The sequence below is a fragment of the Engystomops pustulosus genome, chromosome 1, assembly GCF_040894005.1.
Source record: "Engystomops pustulosus chromosome 1, aEngPut4.maternal, whole genome shotgun sequence".
Classification (NCBI taxonomy): Eukaryota; Metazoa; Chordata; class Amphibia; order Anura; family Leptodactylidae; genus Engystomops; species Engystomops pustulosus.
In genome coordinates, this window is record NC_092411.1 from 155354806 (window position 1) to 155373190 (window position 18385).

Sequence of the window (18385 nt, forward strand, 5' to 3'; positions counted from 1 at the left end):
ACAGTAAAAGATTGGAAGAACGTTGCCTGGTCTGATGAGTCTCGATTTCTGCTGCGACATTCGGATGGTAGGGTCAGAATTTGGCGTCAACAACAGGAAAGCATGGATCCATCCTGCCTTGTATCAAGGGTTCAGGCTGGTGGTGGTGGTGTCATGGTGTGGGGAATATTTTCTTGGCACTCTTTGGGCCCCTTGGTACCAATTGAGCTTAGTTGCAACGCCACAGCCTACCTGAGTATTGTTGCTGACCATGTCCATCCCTTTATGACCACAATGTACCCAACATCTGATGGCTACTTTCAGCAGGATAATGCGCCATGTCATAAAGCTGTAATCATCTCAGACTGGTTTCTTGAACATGACAATGAGTTCACTGTACTCAAATGGCCTCCACAGTCACCAGATCTCAATCCAATAGAGCACCTTTGGGATGTGGTGGAACGGGAGATTCGCATCATGGATGTGCAGCCGACAAATCTGCGGCAACTGTGTGATGCCATCATGTCAATATGGACCAAAATCTCCAAGGAATGCTTCCAGCACCTTGTTGAATCTATGCCACGAAGAATTGAGGCAGTTCTGAAGGCAAAAGGGGGTCCAACCCGTTACTAGCATGGTGTACCTAATAAAGTGGCCGGTGAGTATATATATATATATATATATATATATATATATATATATATATAATCATAAAGCCCTTAATGACTGCCATATCATGTTTTTACAGCGGTCATTAAGAGTATTCAGAAGAATACTGCAGGAGAGCCCAGACCCAGCATTAACATCCGGGTTTGGAAAAACTCTGATCCCGGGTGTTTAACCCCTTACATGCTGCGGTGAAGTATGACTGCGGCGTGTAAGTGAATCCCCCTTGGATCCCCCGAGGATCCAAGGATCCGATCCATCTTTCAGCAGCTCCGGGGTCCAGTCTGTGCCCCAAGGCTGCCGGGCCCTCTGCTCTCTGGATTCTGCCTCCTGACAGGAACCATCTGTAACTGAGTTATATTACACACTAGAATACATGTGTTTTGCAGTGTAAGGGCTTGAACAAGCAATAGGACAAACACTTGTTAAAGCCCAAGTGTGAAATAATTTTTTTGAAAAGTCAAAAAAGATTTGTTTTGTTTTAAAGAAAAATAAATAAAATAATAGTCCCCTAATCACACCAGTTACATATAAAAAAAAAACAAATAAAGTATATAAGACACGAAAAAACATACATATTTGGTATCACCTCCAAAGCAATATTGAACCCGCATGGTAAACGGCGTAAAAAAAAACAAACAAAAAAACTTCCTGTAATATATTATTTTTCATCAGATACCCTCAAAAAAAATGTTCTAAAAAGCAATTAAAACACATGCCCTAAAATGACTGGAGAACAACTTTTTTCCAAATAAAAGGCCTCAACCAGATCTGAAAATAGACCAGACCAGAAAAAAAAGAAATGATTCCTCTTAAAAGTTGTCAGTAAAAAAAAAAAAAATAGATTTTCTCCAATATTGGTTTTGCTCAGTAAAATTGAGCAAAGATAAAAAAAAATTATATATGATGTTTCACTGTAAACGCGGTGAACCAGAAAATAGAGATAAAATATCATTTTTATGTTATGTTATGTTCAGTGGCCAAAACAAAAAATATATAAATATCCATAATACAAATTATAGATTTTGTTTTGTCCCCCTTGAAATAGTGAATAAAATCTCATGAATTAGCTATAGACCCCTAAAATGGATAATCTATATAATGTATCTCATCCCACAAATAATATGTTCTCATTACCCAAAAAACTAACCTTTTATAGCCTGTACAATGTGACAATGCAAATCTGCTCTGGCGCTGCTTTCATTCTATGGCCGGCTGGGCGCCCATACAGCAGTTTACCACCACATACAGGTATCGGTACACTCGGGAGAAATTGGGTATAAAACATTGTATCATTTAATTCATTGTGAAAGTGTAATTTTGGCCTAAATGAAAGTATGTTCCCCCCAAAATTTTGAAATCACACTTCCATTTTGTTTTAACTCCCGTGACACACTTAACCCCTTAACGCTGAAGCCACTTTTCACCTTCCTGACACGGCCCATTTTTTAAAATCTGACATGTGTCTATTTAAGTGGTTATAACTTTGGAATACTTTAACATATCCAGTTGATTTTGAGATTGTTTTTTCGTGACACATCGTACTTCATGTTGGTCAAGAAATTTTATCAATATGTTTTCAAAATTCAAAATTTTCTACTTTTTGGAAAGTTAGTCATATCACTAAAATAACTTGATAACTAACATTTTCCATATGTCTGCTTTAACTTGGCATCATTTTTCAAACATCTTTTCCTTTTTTTAGGATGTTAGGAGGCTTATAACTTTAGGTGCAATTTTTTACTGATTTTCACGAAAATCATCAAAACCTACTTTTGGAGGGTCAGTTTAGTTAGAAGTGACTTTATAAGGCCCAAATGACAGAAAACCCCCACAAATGACACCATTTTAGAAACTACACCCCTCAAAATATTCAAAACAACCTTTGGGAAATTTGTTAACCCTTTGAGCGTTTCATGAGGGTGAAAGATAAATGAAAGTGAAATTACAGAAATGTAATTTTATCTTACAATAGATTCATTGAACACTAAAATTTGCACCTTCACAATGGGTTAAAAAGGAAAATGCATTTTACCATGTTTAAGGAAATTCCTCCTGAGCATGCCAATGCCCATTTTGTCACTGTACCCTTCTGTACGGGCACAGGGGGGCACTTGGAATGGAAAGAGCGTTGTTTCGTTTTTGCAGGGCAAATATGGCTGAAAAAGTTTTCATGTGTCAGGATGCATTTGGAGAGCCATAATGGTACCAAAACAGAGGAAAGCCCCAACAAGAGACACCATTCTGGAAAGTACACCCCTTGGAGAGTTTAGCAAGGTGTAATTTGTGTATTTGCCCAAACAGGTGTTTGATTCAATTAGGCCCCAAAAGGGAAAAAAGGTGAAAATGTTCTCAAAAAAGTCACTTTTACCCCAAATTTTTGTAAGCCACAAGGGATAAAAGATGAAACAACTCCCATAAATGTGTAAAACTATTTCTCCTAAGCACAGAACTGCACCACTTTTGCATATAAAGTGTTGTATGGGTACACAGTGGGGCTCAGAAGGGAAGGAGGAGCTTTGGCCTTTTAGAAGCCAGATTTGACAATCATCCATTACATGTGTCAGGATGCATTTGGAGAGCCCTAGTGGTACCAAAACAGAGGGGAACCCCAACAAGTGTCACTATTTTGGAAAGTGCACCCTTTGGAGAATTTAGCAAGGTGTAATATGTGTATTTTCCCCCACAGGTGTTTGCTTCAATTAGGTCCCTAAAAGGAAAAAGATGGACATTTTCCCAAAAAAGTCACTTTTACGGCTAATTTTTGTATCCCATAAGGCATTAAAGATGAAACAACCCCAAAAAATGTGTACTAGCATTTCTCCCGAGTATAAAATTGCCCCACACATGCAAATAAAATATTGTATGGGTACGCAGTGAAGCTCAGAAGGGAAAGAGGGGCATTGGCCTTTAAGAAGCCAAATTTGACAAACATCCTTTACATGTGTCAGGATGCATTTAGAGAGCCGTAGTGGTACCAAAACAGAGCGGAACCCCAACAAGTGACACCATTTTGGAAAGCACACCCCTTAGAGAATTTAGTAAGGTGTAATATGAGTATTTGTCCATATAGGTGTTTGATTTAATTAGGGCTTAACTAGGACAAAGGTGAACATTTTCTTATAAAGGTCATTGTACCCCTAATTTTTTGTAGCCACAAGGGATAAAAAAAATGTAATAACCCCCCAAAATGTGTAAACCTATTTCTCTTGAGTGTAGAAGTACCCCACATGTGTATATAAAATGTTGTATGGGCGCACAGTAAAAGGAAAGGGGGAGGTTTGCCTTTTAGAAGCCAAATTTGACAGAAATGTTTGACATGCATTTGGAGAGCCCTAGTGGTATAAAACAGATAAGAATCCAAAAAGTGATCCTAATTTTTGAACACACACCCCTTAGAGAATTTTGCAATGTGCAATATATGTATTTGCCCCTACAGGTGAATGATCCAATTAGGCCCTAAACATTAAAAAGGTGAAAATTTTCCTATAAATGTCACTTTACCCCTAATTTATGTAAGCCACAAGGGATAATATATTAAATAACCCCGAAAAAGGTGTAAAACCATTTCTCCTGAGTGTAGAAGTACCCCACATGTGCATATAAAATGCTTTATGGGCGCACAGTAGAGGAAAAGAGGGGTGTTTGTCTTTTAGAGGCCAAATTTGCAAGAAATCCTTCACATGTGTCAGGATACATTTGGAGAGCCGTAGTGGTACCAAAACAGAGGAAAACCTGAAAAGTGACCCTAATTGTTGAATGTACACCCCTTGGGGAATTTAGCAAGGTGTAATATGTGGTGTAGTGTAATACACGTGGTGAAATGAGCATTTGAACATACAGGTGGTTTCCAAATACGATGTGCGATGGAGTCCAAGATGGAAATTGCAATTATTTCTGGAACGTTCAGTGCCCGTTATGTGGCGCCCCTTATGAAATAATGTGGAGGGGTATAGGGAGCAACGTGACTTACCAGTTGTTACAATTATTCATTTTACTGAATTCACAACAGGTTGGGCGTGAATTTTGAATGTGTTGCGTATAAGGAGGTAGAATAGACCAGGGGACCATCTAAACTTTTGTCACACTTGGAGTTGTCGCAGGTCTCTTAGTAGTATGTAGTGTCCATCCTTAGTATATAGTGTCCATCCTTAGTATATAGTGTCCATCCTAACTCCTCTTTTGGAACAGACTCTTTATTGAGTCCTACCATTAGAAGCAGCAGAATTCACCAGGAAAATGCTGTCCTGGCAAAATACAGGAACATCTAAACCAGAGGTACAGGGGCCCCGTCCTTCTTGTCCCAATATTAGTTTCCTAATATCTTCCTCTTGAAAACGGAGAAATGATACGGCAGGACCTGCACATTGGAACAGCACGTAAGAGTTGTACAGCGTAATCTGTACAATGTACACGGCCAGCGCTTTTGTACCATATCTTCGTTTTAGTAGGGAAATTATCGCCAAGTGTTGCTCTTATTCACCCTAGCGATGCCCATTGTGACGAATATTGCTGCTTTTAGCTGGACCAAATCGACCAGCCAATAGCGGCAAACATGGACAGAGGGTGGCAACAAAACCCCTCTGAACCACAAGGCACAATTGGTGGCTGTCAGGAACAGCCGCCACTCTGCCCCGATCACCGTGTCTACAGACATGGTGACCGGTATTACTGACGTCATAAGTAAATTCGCTGCTATTGGCTCGTCTGAATTGATGAGCCAATAGCAGCGATAATAAACTGGGGGTGTGTGGGGGGGACATAACCCTTCTGGTCCATGGGGCAGGATGGATGGCTGTTAGGATCAGCTGCCACCTTGCCCCGATCACTGTGTCTGAACCGTGTTGGCAAGTCACTACCCGCCGCACCGTTCTATTACAACGCGTGTTGGGAATAGGCTATACAATCTTTATTTTTTAAGCAATTTAGACAAATAAGGGCTTATTTTTTGCGAGACGCGATGCACTGTAAAAAAAAACTTTATTTTAGAGGGTGTTTAGCTTATTGAAGCAATTTTATTAACTTTTTTCGTGTGGAGGAAAATAAAATCATCAATTCTTGTTTTGGATTTTTAGCATTTTTGAGGGGGGGGGGTTCGCTGTAGCATAACAATAATATATTATCTTTATTCTACGGATCACTACGATTACGGTGATATCTCATTTATATAGTTTTATTTATATTTGTCCAATTTTATTGAAGGAAAACTAGAATAGAAAAAATTGAATTTGTTTTAGTATTGCCATCTTTATAGCGGCATAACTATAGTATTTTTTGGTTGACGGAGCTGGTTGTGAGCTTATTTTTTGCGTGACAAGTTGTTCTTTTCAGTGGTATCATTTTGGCGCTTGTAACTTTTTCGGATCACTTTTTAGAACATTTTTTGTAAAGCAATTTGATAAAAAGTTTTAATTTTTGGCAAGTTTTTGGGGTTTTTTTTTTACCACGTTCACCGAGCGGGTCCAATTATGATTAGGATTTATTGTACAGATTGTTACGGACGCGGCGATACCAAATAAGTGGGGTTTTTTTGTGATTTAGTGTATTTTATACTTTATTACTTGTGTAAAGGGAAATGTGGTGTTTGGGGGGACTTTCACTTTCTTTTATTATTTATTTTTATTTTTAAAAACCTTTATTTATTGTTTTAACTTTTTTTTTACAGGTAATGACATCTAAGCTTGAACAAGTGATCTTCTGATCACTTGTTCAAGCTATTTTACAGGTTACACAGTGCAATACAGAAGTATTGCACTGTGTAATGTAAGACACTGAGCATGCTGCGCATGCCCAGTGTCTTACAGCCGGATCCTGCCAGAAGGCAGGACCCGGCTTCCGGATGAAGATCTCGCAGCCCCGGGCACCGGCAGTCCCGGGGCTGCGATCGGAGCAGCGGACCCCCCCCCCCGGTAAGCGCCGCGGGGGGGTCCGATTCCCTTCAGCTTGCATTTAAATGCCTCTGACACGCCGCGGTCAGCGCGACCGCGGCGTGTTAGGGGTTAACACCCGCGATCGGAGAAATCTCCGATCGCGGGTGTTAGAGGCAGGTGTCGGCTATAATATATAGCCGACACCCGCAGCTTCTGGCGCTGGCTCCGTTCAGGAGCCGGCGCCAGAAGCATGACGTAATAATACTGCATTTTGCGGGAACGCACCTCCCGCCATGCAGTATTATTACGTCAAATGTCGGGAAGGGGTTAAAAGGGTTAACAGACTTAATAGAAGTTGTTTACATATGCAGAGCTGTAGGGTTTTACTATTATTTAGGCCTCTCAAAGTCACTTGCAAGCTGAGTTGTCCCTCAAAACGTGCATCTTGGCGATTTTCATAAAAATGAAAAAATTGCACCTAAAGTTCTAAGCCTCACAACATACTATAAAAATGAGAGGACGCATATAAAACATTCCAAACATTCCAGAAAAGTTAGTTATTAACCTATTTTAATGGTCTATCCATCTGCTTGGAAAGCAGAACATTTCGAAATTTGAAAATTATGAATTTCTCTGAACTTTTGGCAAATTTTCATTTTTGTTCAGCACAAAACACAAAACTTATCATTAAAATTTTACAACTAACATGAAGTACAATATGTCACAAGAAACCAAAATCACCTGGATATTTTAAAGCGTTCCGAAGTTATAACCAAATATCCTGACACATATCAGATTCTATTATTATATCTAGTGGGGCATCATCAACAAGTTAAGGGATATAAGCAGGTGTGCAAAAACGCTGTCCTGGGTACAGTAGGATGTATACAAATGTGACAAAATTTCTTATCCCAATCAAGACTGTTTCCTCAATTGTAATTTAATAGAGTAAAAAAAAACAAAACATACAGTTATACCCAAGCACTACAATCTAGCATGTAAACATCTAATTAGCAGCAGATACACATATAGTACATCTAATTAATATAGTGCTGGGCCCAAGCACTTAAAATAGTGATTTCTACAAACAAGAATGTATAAAATGATAAAATACGTTGTCCTAGAGTCCACCAAGAATTTCTCTTCATGTGAACAGTTAATCTGTTAATTTGCCACTTGGTGTGCATATATCATATGGTTAGCGCTTTATATAAAACTTTTTGGGTATTGGTTTTAAAATACAACATAAGCTGCCTTCTTCAGATATGTATCATATCAGATTCTAAAAAAAAGAGTCTGGTCAATAAGCTGAAAAAAAACGTCTGTGATTAAAGGGGTTAAAGGGGTTGTCTGAGATTTGACAGATTAGATTACTTCCTCCAGTGCCTGTTCTGCCGACCAAGGCCAGATTAAGGTTGGTGGGGGCCCCATGGCGTAAAACCTGGTGGGGGCCCCCATTGAATGTAGCCCAGACAGGGTACAACATCGCTATATACCGCTCCCTCACTAATAACTATGTACATCCTCCCCAGTATTCACTACATACAGCCCCCAGTAATCACTACATACAGCCCCCAGCATTAACTATATATAGCCCCCCAGCATTAACTATACACATTCCCCAGCATTAACTATAAACAGTCCCCAGTAATCACTATATACAGCCCCCAGCATTAACTATATAAAGCCCCCCCAGTATTTACTACATACAGCCCCCCACCATTAACTATATGCGACCCCCAGTAATCACTATATACAGCCCCCAGTAATCACTATATACAGCTCCCAGTAATCACTATATACAGCTCCCCAGCAATCACTATATACAGCCCCAAATAATCACTATATACAACCCCCCCAGTAATCACTGTATACAGCTCCCCCAGCAATCACTATATGCAGCTCCCTGTATTCAGTATATACATCCCCCCAGCAATAAATATATACAGCCCCCCAGATATAAGTATATATGGCCCCTAGTAATTGCTATATATAGCCCCCAGCAAAACTATATACAGCCCCAGCAATCACTGTATACAGCCCCCAGTAATCACTGTATACAGCCCTCCAGTAATCACTATATACAGACCCCCAGCAAAACTTAATACAGCCCCTAGCAATAACTATATACAGCCCCCAGCAATAACTATGTATAGCCCCCCCGTAATCACTGTATACAACCCTCAGTAATCACTATATACAGCCTTCCCAGCAATCACTATATACAGCCCCCTATAATAACTATATACAGCCTCCTATAATTACTATATACATTCTCCAGTAATCACTATATACAGCCTCCCATAACAACTATGTACACACCCCCAGCAATAACTATATAAAGTCCCCCCAGCATAAACCATTTACAGCCCCCCCAGCATAAACCATTTACAGCCCCCCCCAGCATCAACCATTTACAGATCCCCCTAGCATTAACCATTTACAGATCCCCCTAGCATTAACCATTTACAGATCCCCCTCAGCATTAACCATTTACAGTCCCCTGGGCATTAACCATATACAGAGAGCCCAAGCATCAACCATTTTCAGATACCCCCAGCATTAACCATTTACAGTCTCCTCAGCAGTGATCCCCCAGCCTTAACCATATACAGATCCGCCCCAGCATTAAGCATTTACAGATCCCTCCAGCTTTAACCATATACAGATCCCCCCAGCATTAACTATTTTCGGTCCACCAGGATTAACCATATACAGATCCACCCCAGCATTAACCATAAAAGATCCCCCAGCATTAACCATAAAAGATCCCCCAGCATTAACCATAAAAGATCCCCCAGCATTAACCATTTACAGCCCCCCAGTATTAACCATATACAGAGCCCCCCAGCATTAACCATAGATAAATCTCCCCAGCATTAACCATTTACAGCCCCCCCAGCATTAACCATATACAGATCCCCCCAGCATTAACCATAGATAAATCTCCCCAGCATTAACCATTTACAGATCCCCCCAACGTTAACCATTTACAGCCACCCCAGCATTAACCATATACTGTTTCACCCGAGCTCTAACCATATACTGTTCCACCCCAGCATTAACCATTTGCAGATCCCCCCAGCATTAACTGTTTACATTCCCCCCAGCATTAACCATATTCAGATCCACCCCAGCATTAAACAAATACAGATCCCTTCCAGCATTAATCATATACAGATCCAACCCAGCATTAACCATTTACCGCCCCTCCACCATTAACCATTTACTGCCCCTCCACCATTAACCGTTTAAATCCCCCCCAGCATTAATCATATACAGATCCACCCCAGCATTACCATATATAGATCCCACCAGCATTAACCATTTACCGCCTCTCCACCATTAACCATTTACAGCCCCTCCCCACCATTAACCATATATATAGATCCCCCCAGCATTAACCATATACAGATCTCCCAGCATTAACCATATACAGAAAGCCCCCAGCATTAACCATTTACAGCCCCCCAGCATTAATCATTTACAGCCCCCCAACATTAACTGTTTATAGCCCCTCCCCAGCATTAACCATATACAGATCTCCCAGCATTAACCATATACAGAGAGCCCCCAGCATTAACTATATACAGATACCCCCAACATTAACCATTTACAGACCCCCAGCATTAATCATATACAGAACCCCCCAACATTAACCATATACAGTCCCTTCCCAGCATTAAGCATTTACAGTCCCCCCAGCGCTAACCATTTACAGCCCCCCTCTCAGCATTAACCATATACAGTTCCACCCCAGCATTAACCATTTACACCCCCCAAGCATTAACCATTTACAGTTCCCAGTAAAATAATAAAACTTAACTTACCTTCTCAGCCGGTAATTTGGCGGTGGATAAACATGCATTTAGTGGGCGATATGTGCGGCCATGCAATTAGCCAGAATCGCTAACATGAGAACAATTGGTTATGATCCCTCCCTGCTGCCGACCCTCAGTACAGTGCTCCTTTTTGTTTTACTGGTGCAGGGACTTTAATAAATGTGGTCCACATACTAGAAAACCAGCATGAGTACCTTGTGTATACCGAAACACAATATCGCAAAAACTCATGGTCTGGCCAAGTGTTGTGAACAGGGTCACCTGTGAGTGAACCATTGAAAAAAGAACAAACAACAGGTAAAAGACATAAACTGGAAAACATACCAGTTTGTGGAGTGGGGGAGATAAACGTCCTGTTAAACAAATAGTCTAAGTCCTAATTCCTAGACACACATGCCGTAAGGTTGGGGGAACTGTTCTGGGTGATGTTTTATGAATGATGGGGTCTGGAGAGTTTGAAGTGTATCCATGTGATGTAAATCTATATTTTGGCAATGACTTGAATGTTGTCATCAGCTTAAAGTGGGTCCAGGTAAAAAAAAAAAAAAATATTATATATATATATATACACATACATACATATACCGTATATACTCCAGTATAAGCCGACCAGAGTATAAGCCGAGACCCCTAATTTTACCACCAAAAAAATGGGAAAACCTATTGACTCGAGTATAAGCCGAGGGTGGGAAATGCATTGGTCACAGACCCCACCAGTATATAGCCAGCCAGCCCCCTATAGTATACAGCCTGCCCCCAGTAGTATACAGCCACCCCAGCCTGTCCCCCAGTAGTATACAGCCACCCCAGCCTGCCCCCCAGTAGTATATAGCATACCCCCAGTAGTATACAGCCACCCCAGCCTGCCCCCCAGTAGTATACAGCATCCCCCCAGTAGTATACAGCGTGCCCCCAGTACGAAGGCTCAATAGGAGCCGAAACGTGCGTTGGGGCAGCAGTCATCCCCGGACCTCTGGCACAATCACCCACCAACACGGTAAGGACTGGTATTCATATGCCCTAAATTGGCTCTCACCAGGCATGAGCTCTTGCTATGCCACTACTTAAATGCATGTTACTATGCCCCAAATAGGTCTACATTTCCTATATACCAGCCCATTTAAATTGGTTCAACCTCTGTGCAATTTGCTATGTCCGGGTATGACTGCTTTTTTTCTCTGCTGTATGTTCACCCTGTAACCCTGTCATACAATTCCTTTTAACAATTGTCTATTTATGGTTATGTGTTTTTACCTTATACATAATAAAACTTTGTTACTTTTACCATTTTTTGAATCTGTCTTGCCTCATAGCTTCTCCCCTAATTTGTAGGGGTAATATAGGTTCTATAGCGTGCCCCCAGTAGTATACAGTCAGCCAAGAATTTAAAAAAAAAACTTATTTACTCACCCTCCGGTGGCCCCGATGCGCAGCGCTGCTCCCCCGATGTCATCGCGGCTCCTCTTCTGGCTTCCCGGCTCCTCTTCTTGCTTCCGCGCCATCTTCTGTCTTCTTTAACATCGCGCTGGGCGCCGCAACTGTTCTCTCCCGTGCGGCACCTAGTATGACGCGCCGCTGCTGACATCATACTAGGCGCCGCACGGGAGAAGAACTATGGGGGCGCCCAGCACGATGGTTAAATATATATGTTTAAATAAATATATATATTATTAAAAATAATAGTTCTACAGTTTATCCAGGACTGCAGCAGTAGATGAAGACTGCATCACATCCCATGGGGTATCTGGAGGCTTCACAGGGAGAAGCACATGTGTTATGATTTAGCCTTTTTTTAGCGTTATATGTCGCTTTAGATGTTATGGGGCTTATGGACATTCTTATTGATTTATTACTTTTTTTTTAATTTAAAAACTTTTTTTTTTTTTACTATTTTCACCATGGGACATGAAGAAGCAATCATCTGATTGCTTGTTCATGACAATACTTTGCAGTACTGATGTATTGCAGGGTGTTAGCAGTGTCAACCTATGCACATGCTGCCACTCCTCATCTGTTAAAGTGGGGAGGTATAAAGAGTGCAACTAATCAGGAGCAGTGGATTGCTGGCCTGAGGTATTGAATACAGTGACTTGCTTAGAATTTCTAGTTTGTGGGGAAGATCTTGAATGTTACCACCTGAGTGTCTTTGGCAAAGAAGTCACCAGAAGTCTCCCTGCTTAATCCCCAGGAGTCTCAGGAGTTTAGAATCTGTTTGTGTGCGATAAAAACAGTTCCTTTTCCTCAAACGACAGCTCATAATTGCCTAGTATTCGAGTAGTTAGCTTTACGAAGAACTCCCTATGGCGGTCATTGGGTCCATAGATAAAATTTTAAAAACTACAATCCTTCCCTCAGCATCCTGTTCTATTTGTTGGACTGTGTATGGGAGATTCCTCTGAATTAGGGTCAACATTCCCACCTTGTGGTTCACTGCCAGAGAACCATATACTTTGTCTACCTACAAATGCTTCATGCAATGAAAGTTTATTTCTTTCAAGGAGGTTTCCTGCATATAACCACTTCAGGTGATGCAACACTGTGAGTCGCTTGTGGAGGGACCTAAGGCCTTTTACATTCCAAGAAATAAAGTGTATGTTGGTTACCTAATACTTGAGTGTTTTCCAATGTATTCCCTGTGTGAAGGGCATCTGCAAGATACCCTCCCCACTTAACCCCAAAACAAACAGTAAGCTGAACAGTGAACGCACAAGCAGTGTCCTAGAGAGTGCATAAGACACTTCTAGTATACTGACTATGAGGCTTCCTTATTCATATGGCATGAGGAACTACTGTTACATGCTAAGTGGAACCACCACGCAAGTGACCCACATAGCTCAGCAATGGGGAAACTTTGGGTCTGGGTGGCCTCAGTAGGATGTAAGTACTCAAGTGGCTCATAATATGCATAAGTGCTCTAGTATTCGGCAATCAAAACTGTGCTAACAAAACTAAAGTCGCTGTAGAAGTTCTTAATAGCTGCATAGGACATTTAGCCCCATGCATGGCCATTTGCAATACTCCCACCGTCCCTATAGCTTAAGGAGATCATGAGGCTGGCTCCGACCAGGATGCTCTTCTGCATCATTTGTCTTTCTGAGGGGACCATAGTTCCCTCTGTGACAACGAGCATGGAGGGTCACTCCAGTGAGATGGTGATGTGGATTGTCCTCTTGGCAAAGGTGAGATAGGGGCAGTTTACAGTAGGTTGTGAAGACCAGCTTTAGCAGGGATCCATCAGGGTGGAAAATCTACAGGGTTGCTGGGTAAGCCAAGGCAAATCTGACTTTCTTGTTATATAAATCTGTGCAGATCGTTGCAAAGGCTTTTCTCTTCTTGTTGACTTCAATAAAAAAGTCCACGAATATAAGTAGTTGGTGACCCTGGTGGTCAGGCTTTGTCTTGTGTTTCTTAAAAGCGCTGAGGATCTCCGTGCTGTCTACATAATCTAGATACCTGACAATAGTTTGGCATTGTTCAGTTCCTCTGCTGCATGCCTGGGTGAACCCCTTCATCTCTGTATGTCTTTGGGTCTGTGCCTATGCGGTGTGCCCTCTCCACCTTGCATCTGTGTGACAGCCCAAGTAAGTCAGGTATTCCTCACAACGTAAACAAGGTCCCGTTGGGGCACTGATTCCAGGATACCAACAATGTGGAGATTTTTTCCTCTGAAACAGTTTTCTAAGGCCTCTATTTTATCACAGAGGCATTTATTCTCTTTTTTAAAGTCCCCCATATGGGCAGCATGGATAGCAGGGGTATCTTCCAACTCTGGAACTCTAGAATCCAGCTCACCTAATTGCGGTAAGTGACGCTAAGCATCTTGCTGCAGGGTTGAAGGATAACGTGGCTGCAAGAATTTCTTGAATGTCAGGAGCCAACTGCTTAGCTACTTCTATAGCTAGTTCCTTGAAGTCGGCACTCTTCATGTCAGGTATGTCCATTTCATCTACCTCCTCACCATCAGTGAGGAAATGCTGTGAGCTAGTTGTCTGACCTTTTGTTGAGGTCGCCATCTTTACTGCTGCGCCATGTGTCAGTTTCCCCAGGGCTTTAGTACTGATCCGTGGTCAAATTGTGGAAATTGTGGGTTTAAGATGAGAAGCTGTATCAGGCTGTGGGCTTAAGATTGTTAGCCGGCGTAGCAGAGCTCACTCATGCTTAGCCACTCATGCAGGCGCCGGAACCTGAAGTCGTTTATTGTTTTTTAATTAGAGATTAAAGTTGAGATGATGACGTCCCCCAATTAGAGTGGGAGATGAGAGGGGATCCTCAATAAGAGGGGGATAGTAAGAGGAGGAAATGTTAGGGTGGAACAATAAGGGTGAGATAAGAAGCGGCCCACAATGGAAGGAAGATATGAAATGGACCACAATATGAGGAGGGAGGCGAGGTGGGTCACAATGTTAGAGGGAAGAAAGGGGGGCAGAAAGATGACGGGGCCACAACATGCCTTTAATAAGAGATCTTGCTTTATGGTGGACTGTAAGGCCATGTTCACAAGATGTGACTGAATTGCATTTTGAAATGTGTTGCAAGCACATCAGGAATTACTCCTCCCTGAACCACAAATGTGTCTAGACGTGTTGTTCGCTAAGTAGTAACATGTGTTTAGCCATGTTGAAAACAGTAGTTTTTACATAATGGATGCAAGTGTTTAGGTCTAAACACATATACGTTCTGAGAGGAGATACTCCGGATGCACTTGAAATTTCAAAACAAATTTCAGTCGCATGTTGTGAACATGAACTTAGGCAGTGCTCACACTATGTATGCAGAAAAACGCAACTCAAAACACTTCTGCTTTTCACAAAGGAAATCATTTAAAGAAAATCTACCATTAAAATCAAGCATGGATAAACCAGGAACACTTACTCATAGATTCAGGCATCGTGATGTTCTTATATTTGTTATCCATGACTTCCTTGTTTTTAAAATCAACTATTATAATTATGCTAATGAGTCTAAAGGGCCCTGTGGGAGTTTCCGGAGCCCCCTCCCCATGCTGCAGATTCAAAGGCTGTCTCACCCCCCCCCCCTGCTCATGCTCAGCACCCCCCCTTCCCTTAGCCTGATGTACTCTCTCTGCAGCACAGGAAGTCTCAGCACACAGTGATTGGGGAATGTGCTCCTTGCTCAATGTAACAGCCAGTGAATCTGCAGTACAGAGGGGCACTGGGAATCTCCCCAGTAGCCATTTGGGCTCATTTGAATAATATAACAAATATAAGATAACCACAGTCACAGTGCCTGGATCTATGAGTAAGTCTCCCTGAGTTTCCTTTAAGTGACATTCCACCCCGCAGCCTCTCAGCATGACTTATCTAAGGCTATTTTTAGCAAATCTGCATATAATTTGGGTGACAATTTTTTTTATGTAAAAAGCAATATTTAAAATTAAATAAGGAATGCTAGAAAGGATATTTTATGACCTACCTGAGGGGGTTGCTAGTTTATTAGAGGTAAAAGCAGGTGAGAAGAGAGTGTTTAATTATTATCAGCAGTAGCCACTATTACTCTTATGTTACAATTTGCTCAATTTATTTTACTAATTCATTTGTAGAATTGCTGACTTTACGATTAAAGGATCCATGGATTCCAGATAATGATGCAATTAAAGACCTGCCTACACTTCAGCAGCCTCTTCAGCCTCCAACGACTAAGTTGGTCATTGTAACAGACCAAAAGGCCAAAGTGAATGAAATTAAGTCTTTTTTGGAAAGAGGTTTTCAAAATGAAGTAAAATATAGAAAGGAACAAATAGAGCAACCTCTTCTGAAAACATTTTCCTTGGAGGAAATTGAGATGCTTTTCTCTGTATTGAATGACCAAATTGAAGTTGGGATGATACTGGACCGGTTGAAAAACTACATTTTTATTGAAGGTTCTGAAAAGGATGTTGTTGACGTGACAATGAATGTCCATACTAATCTTAGTGCCATTATGACTGCAAGACTCGAGATGGCAACAAAAGAGAGAGCAGGGCTATTGGTCCAGTGGGGCTATTCTGATGGTAAAACTTCCAAGCCATTTACAATTAATGTCAGCCAGTTGCTTGAGGATAACTACCAGGCCAGGAAAAGCAATGTAACAATCAATCTTGAAAATGGGGAAAAAACTCTTGTTGACCTGAGAGCAATGAAAGCAGTCATCGAAGCAACTAAACAGAAACTTACTGTAATTAGACGAGACTTGGAAGCAGGTATGCATATGCACTATACTAATGTACTTTACATACAGTAGGTATGGAAATTTTTCACTCTTTGTCAATTTTTTTGCTCATCAATGTGCACTCTGCACCCCATCTTAACAGAAAAAAAACAGAAATGTAGATATTTTTGATAATTTATTAAACAAGAAAAACTGAAATATCACATGTTTATAAGTATGCAGACCCTTTGCTGTGATACTCATATTTAATTCCTATTGTCCATTTCCCTTTGATGCTCCTTGAGATGGCTCTACTCCTTCATCTGAGTTAATCTGCATTTAATTAAACTCACAGGACTTGATTAGGAAGGGCACACACCTGTCAATATAAGACCTTACAGTGCATCATGAGGTCATAAATTAGCAAAAATATTTACATTTCAGTTATTTTCCTGTCAACAGGGGTGCAGAGTGTAAATTTACACTTACCAATTGGCAGCAATGAAACAAAGAGTGAAAATTTTGAATCTGAATACTTTCCGTACCCACTGTCCATTCTCAAACCTCCACTCCATAATTTAGCCAAATCAGATTGTTATCTCTAGCTATAATTTTCTTTAAGTCAATGTTTTATATTAAATGTATTTTCTGGGACTTTTGCAGATTTATTTTTAATTTGTGTTATTCTCTTGCATTTAATTAAAAATACCACATCCTGCCATTTCCTTCTGGTCACTAACTAGCTGTATATAAGACACAGTAATTTAATTTCACATTTCAAGGTTTATCTCTACTTGATATCTGCAAAAGCATGCCTGGAAACTCTTTTGAGACCTCAAACATTCAGCAGCAGACCATTGTAGCCTATAGCCATAAGGCTGTTGTAAAGTATTTGACGAATACTCCTTATAGCGGTTATGCAAGATGGCAGCCCCCAAAGTTATGGACATCAAATGGGCATCCACATTTAATTGATCTGTCACATATATACATTTCTTAATTTGCATATTATTACAAATAATTTACCTATGTGAAGATAATTTTCCATAAATGTAACCATGTTGTCCCTTAGAAACAAGATATTTGTCCTTGGATACGGCCACCATCACACTCTGGCAGCATTGTCGACACATGCACTATTGATGCAAAAACAATTTGTTTCTTTGTGCAATCTCTCCAGTGGCGGTGGTTTTATCGAAGGACAACAATCCTATTTCTTAGGGACAACATGGTTACATTTATGGGAAATTATCTTTACATAGATACATTTTCAATAACAGCCAATTGAAGAAATATATATATATATGGCAGGTGAATTAAAGGCCAATGCCCACATAAGAATACCCCTTAAAGGTAATCTACCATTTGATTTGATGTATTATGAACCAAACATACCTTAAGAATACTGTAGCTACACTCATGCAGTAGCATATCTTGTTTAATTGCTGAGCTGAGTGGTTTTGCTGAAAAAACTATTATAAAATTATGATATTGAAGTTCTGTCGCTTCTGTGCTGGTGCTCAGCTCTTCTCCTCTCACATTAAGTATGCACTGCTTGAGAGAATGAATCAATGGGGCACTTACCAGGACCTGCTGAGTTCACGAAAGCGCATTATCCAATGATCATGCACTGTGCCGCGATTCACTTAGATCGTGCGCCCGATATCCTGCATGTGTCGCTTGCTCGCTCAGGTCTGCCAGAGTTCACCTTCTTCCCGCTGTATGTAAGTGCTTGATCTTGCGAAACAATTTGAAAGTTAAATCCGCGCTCAGTCTGAATCAGTTGGATCGTCTGATGGCCAGCGCCCTGATTTCTGTCGCACAGCCCATCGTGTGCGACACAATCCCAAGTTAAAATACCTGTCCCACCAGCGCGAATCC

General features: G+C 41.0%; 1 protein-coding gene across 3 annotated transcripts in view; it reads left to right on the forward strand.

Moving 5' to 3' along the window:
- Positions 1–18385, forward strand: part of LOC140064966 (protein mono-ADP-ribosyltransferase PARP14-like) — a 96921-nt gene that overhangs the window by 64277 nt on the left and 14259 nt on the right. For all 3 annotated transcript variants that reach the window (XM_072112347.1, XM_072112329.1, XM_072112338.1), the window contains exon 12: positions 15918–16556. In XM_072112347.1, the coding sequence (XP_071968448.1) occupies positions 15918–16556 (639 nt within the window). The remainder of the gene's footprint in view (positions 1–15917; positions 16557–18385) is intronic.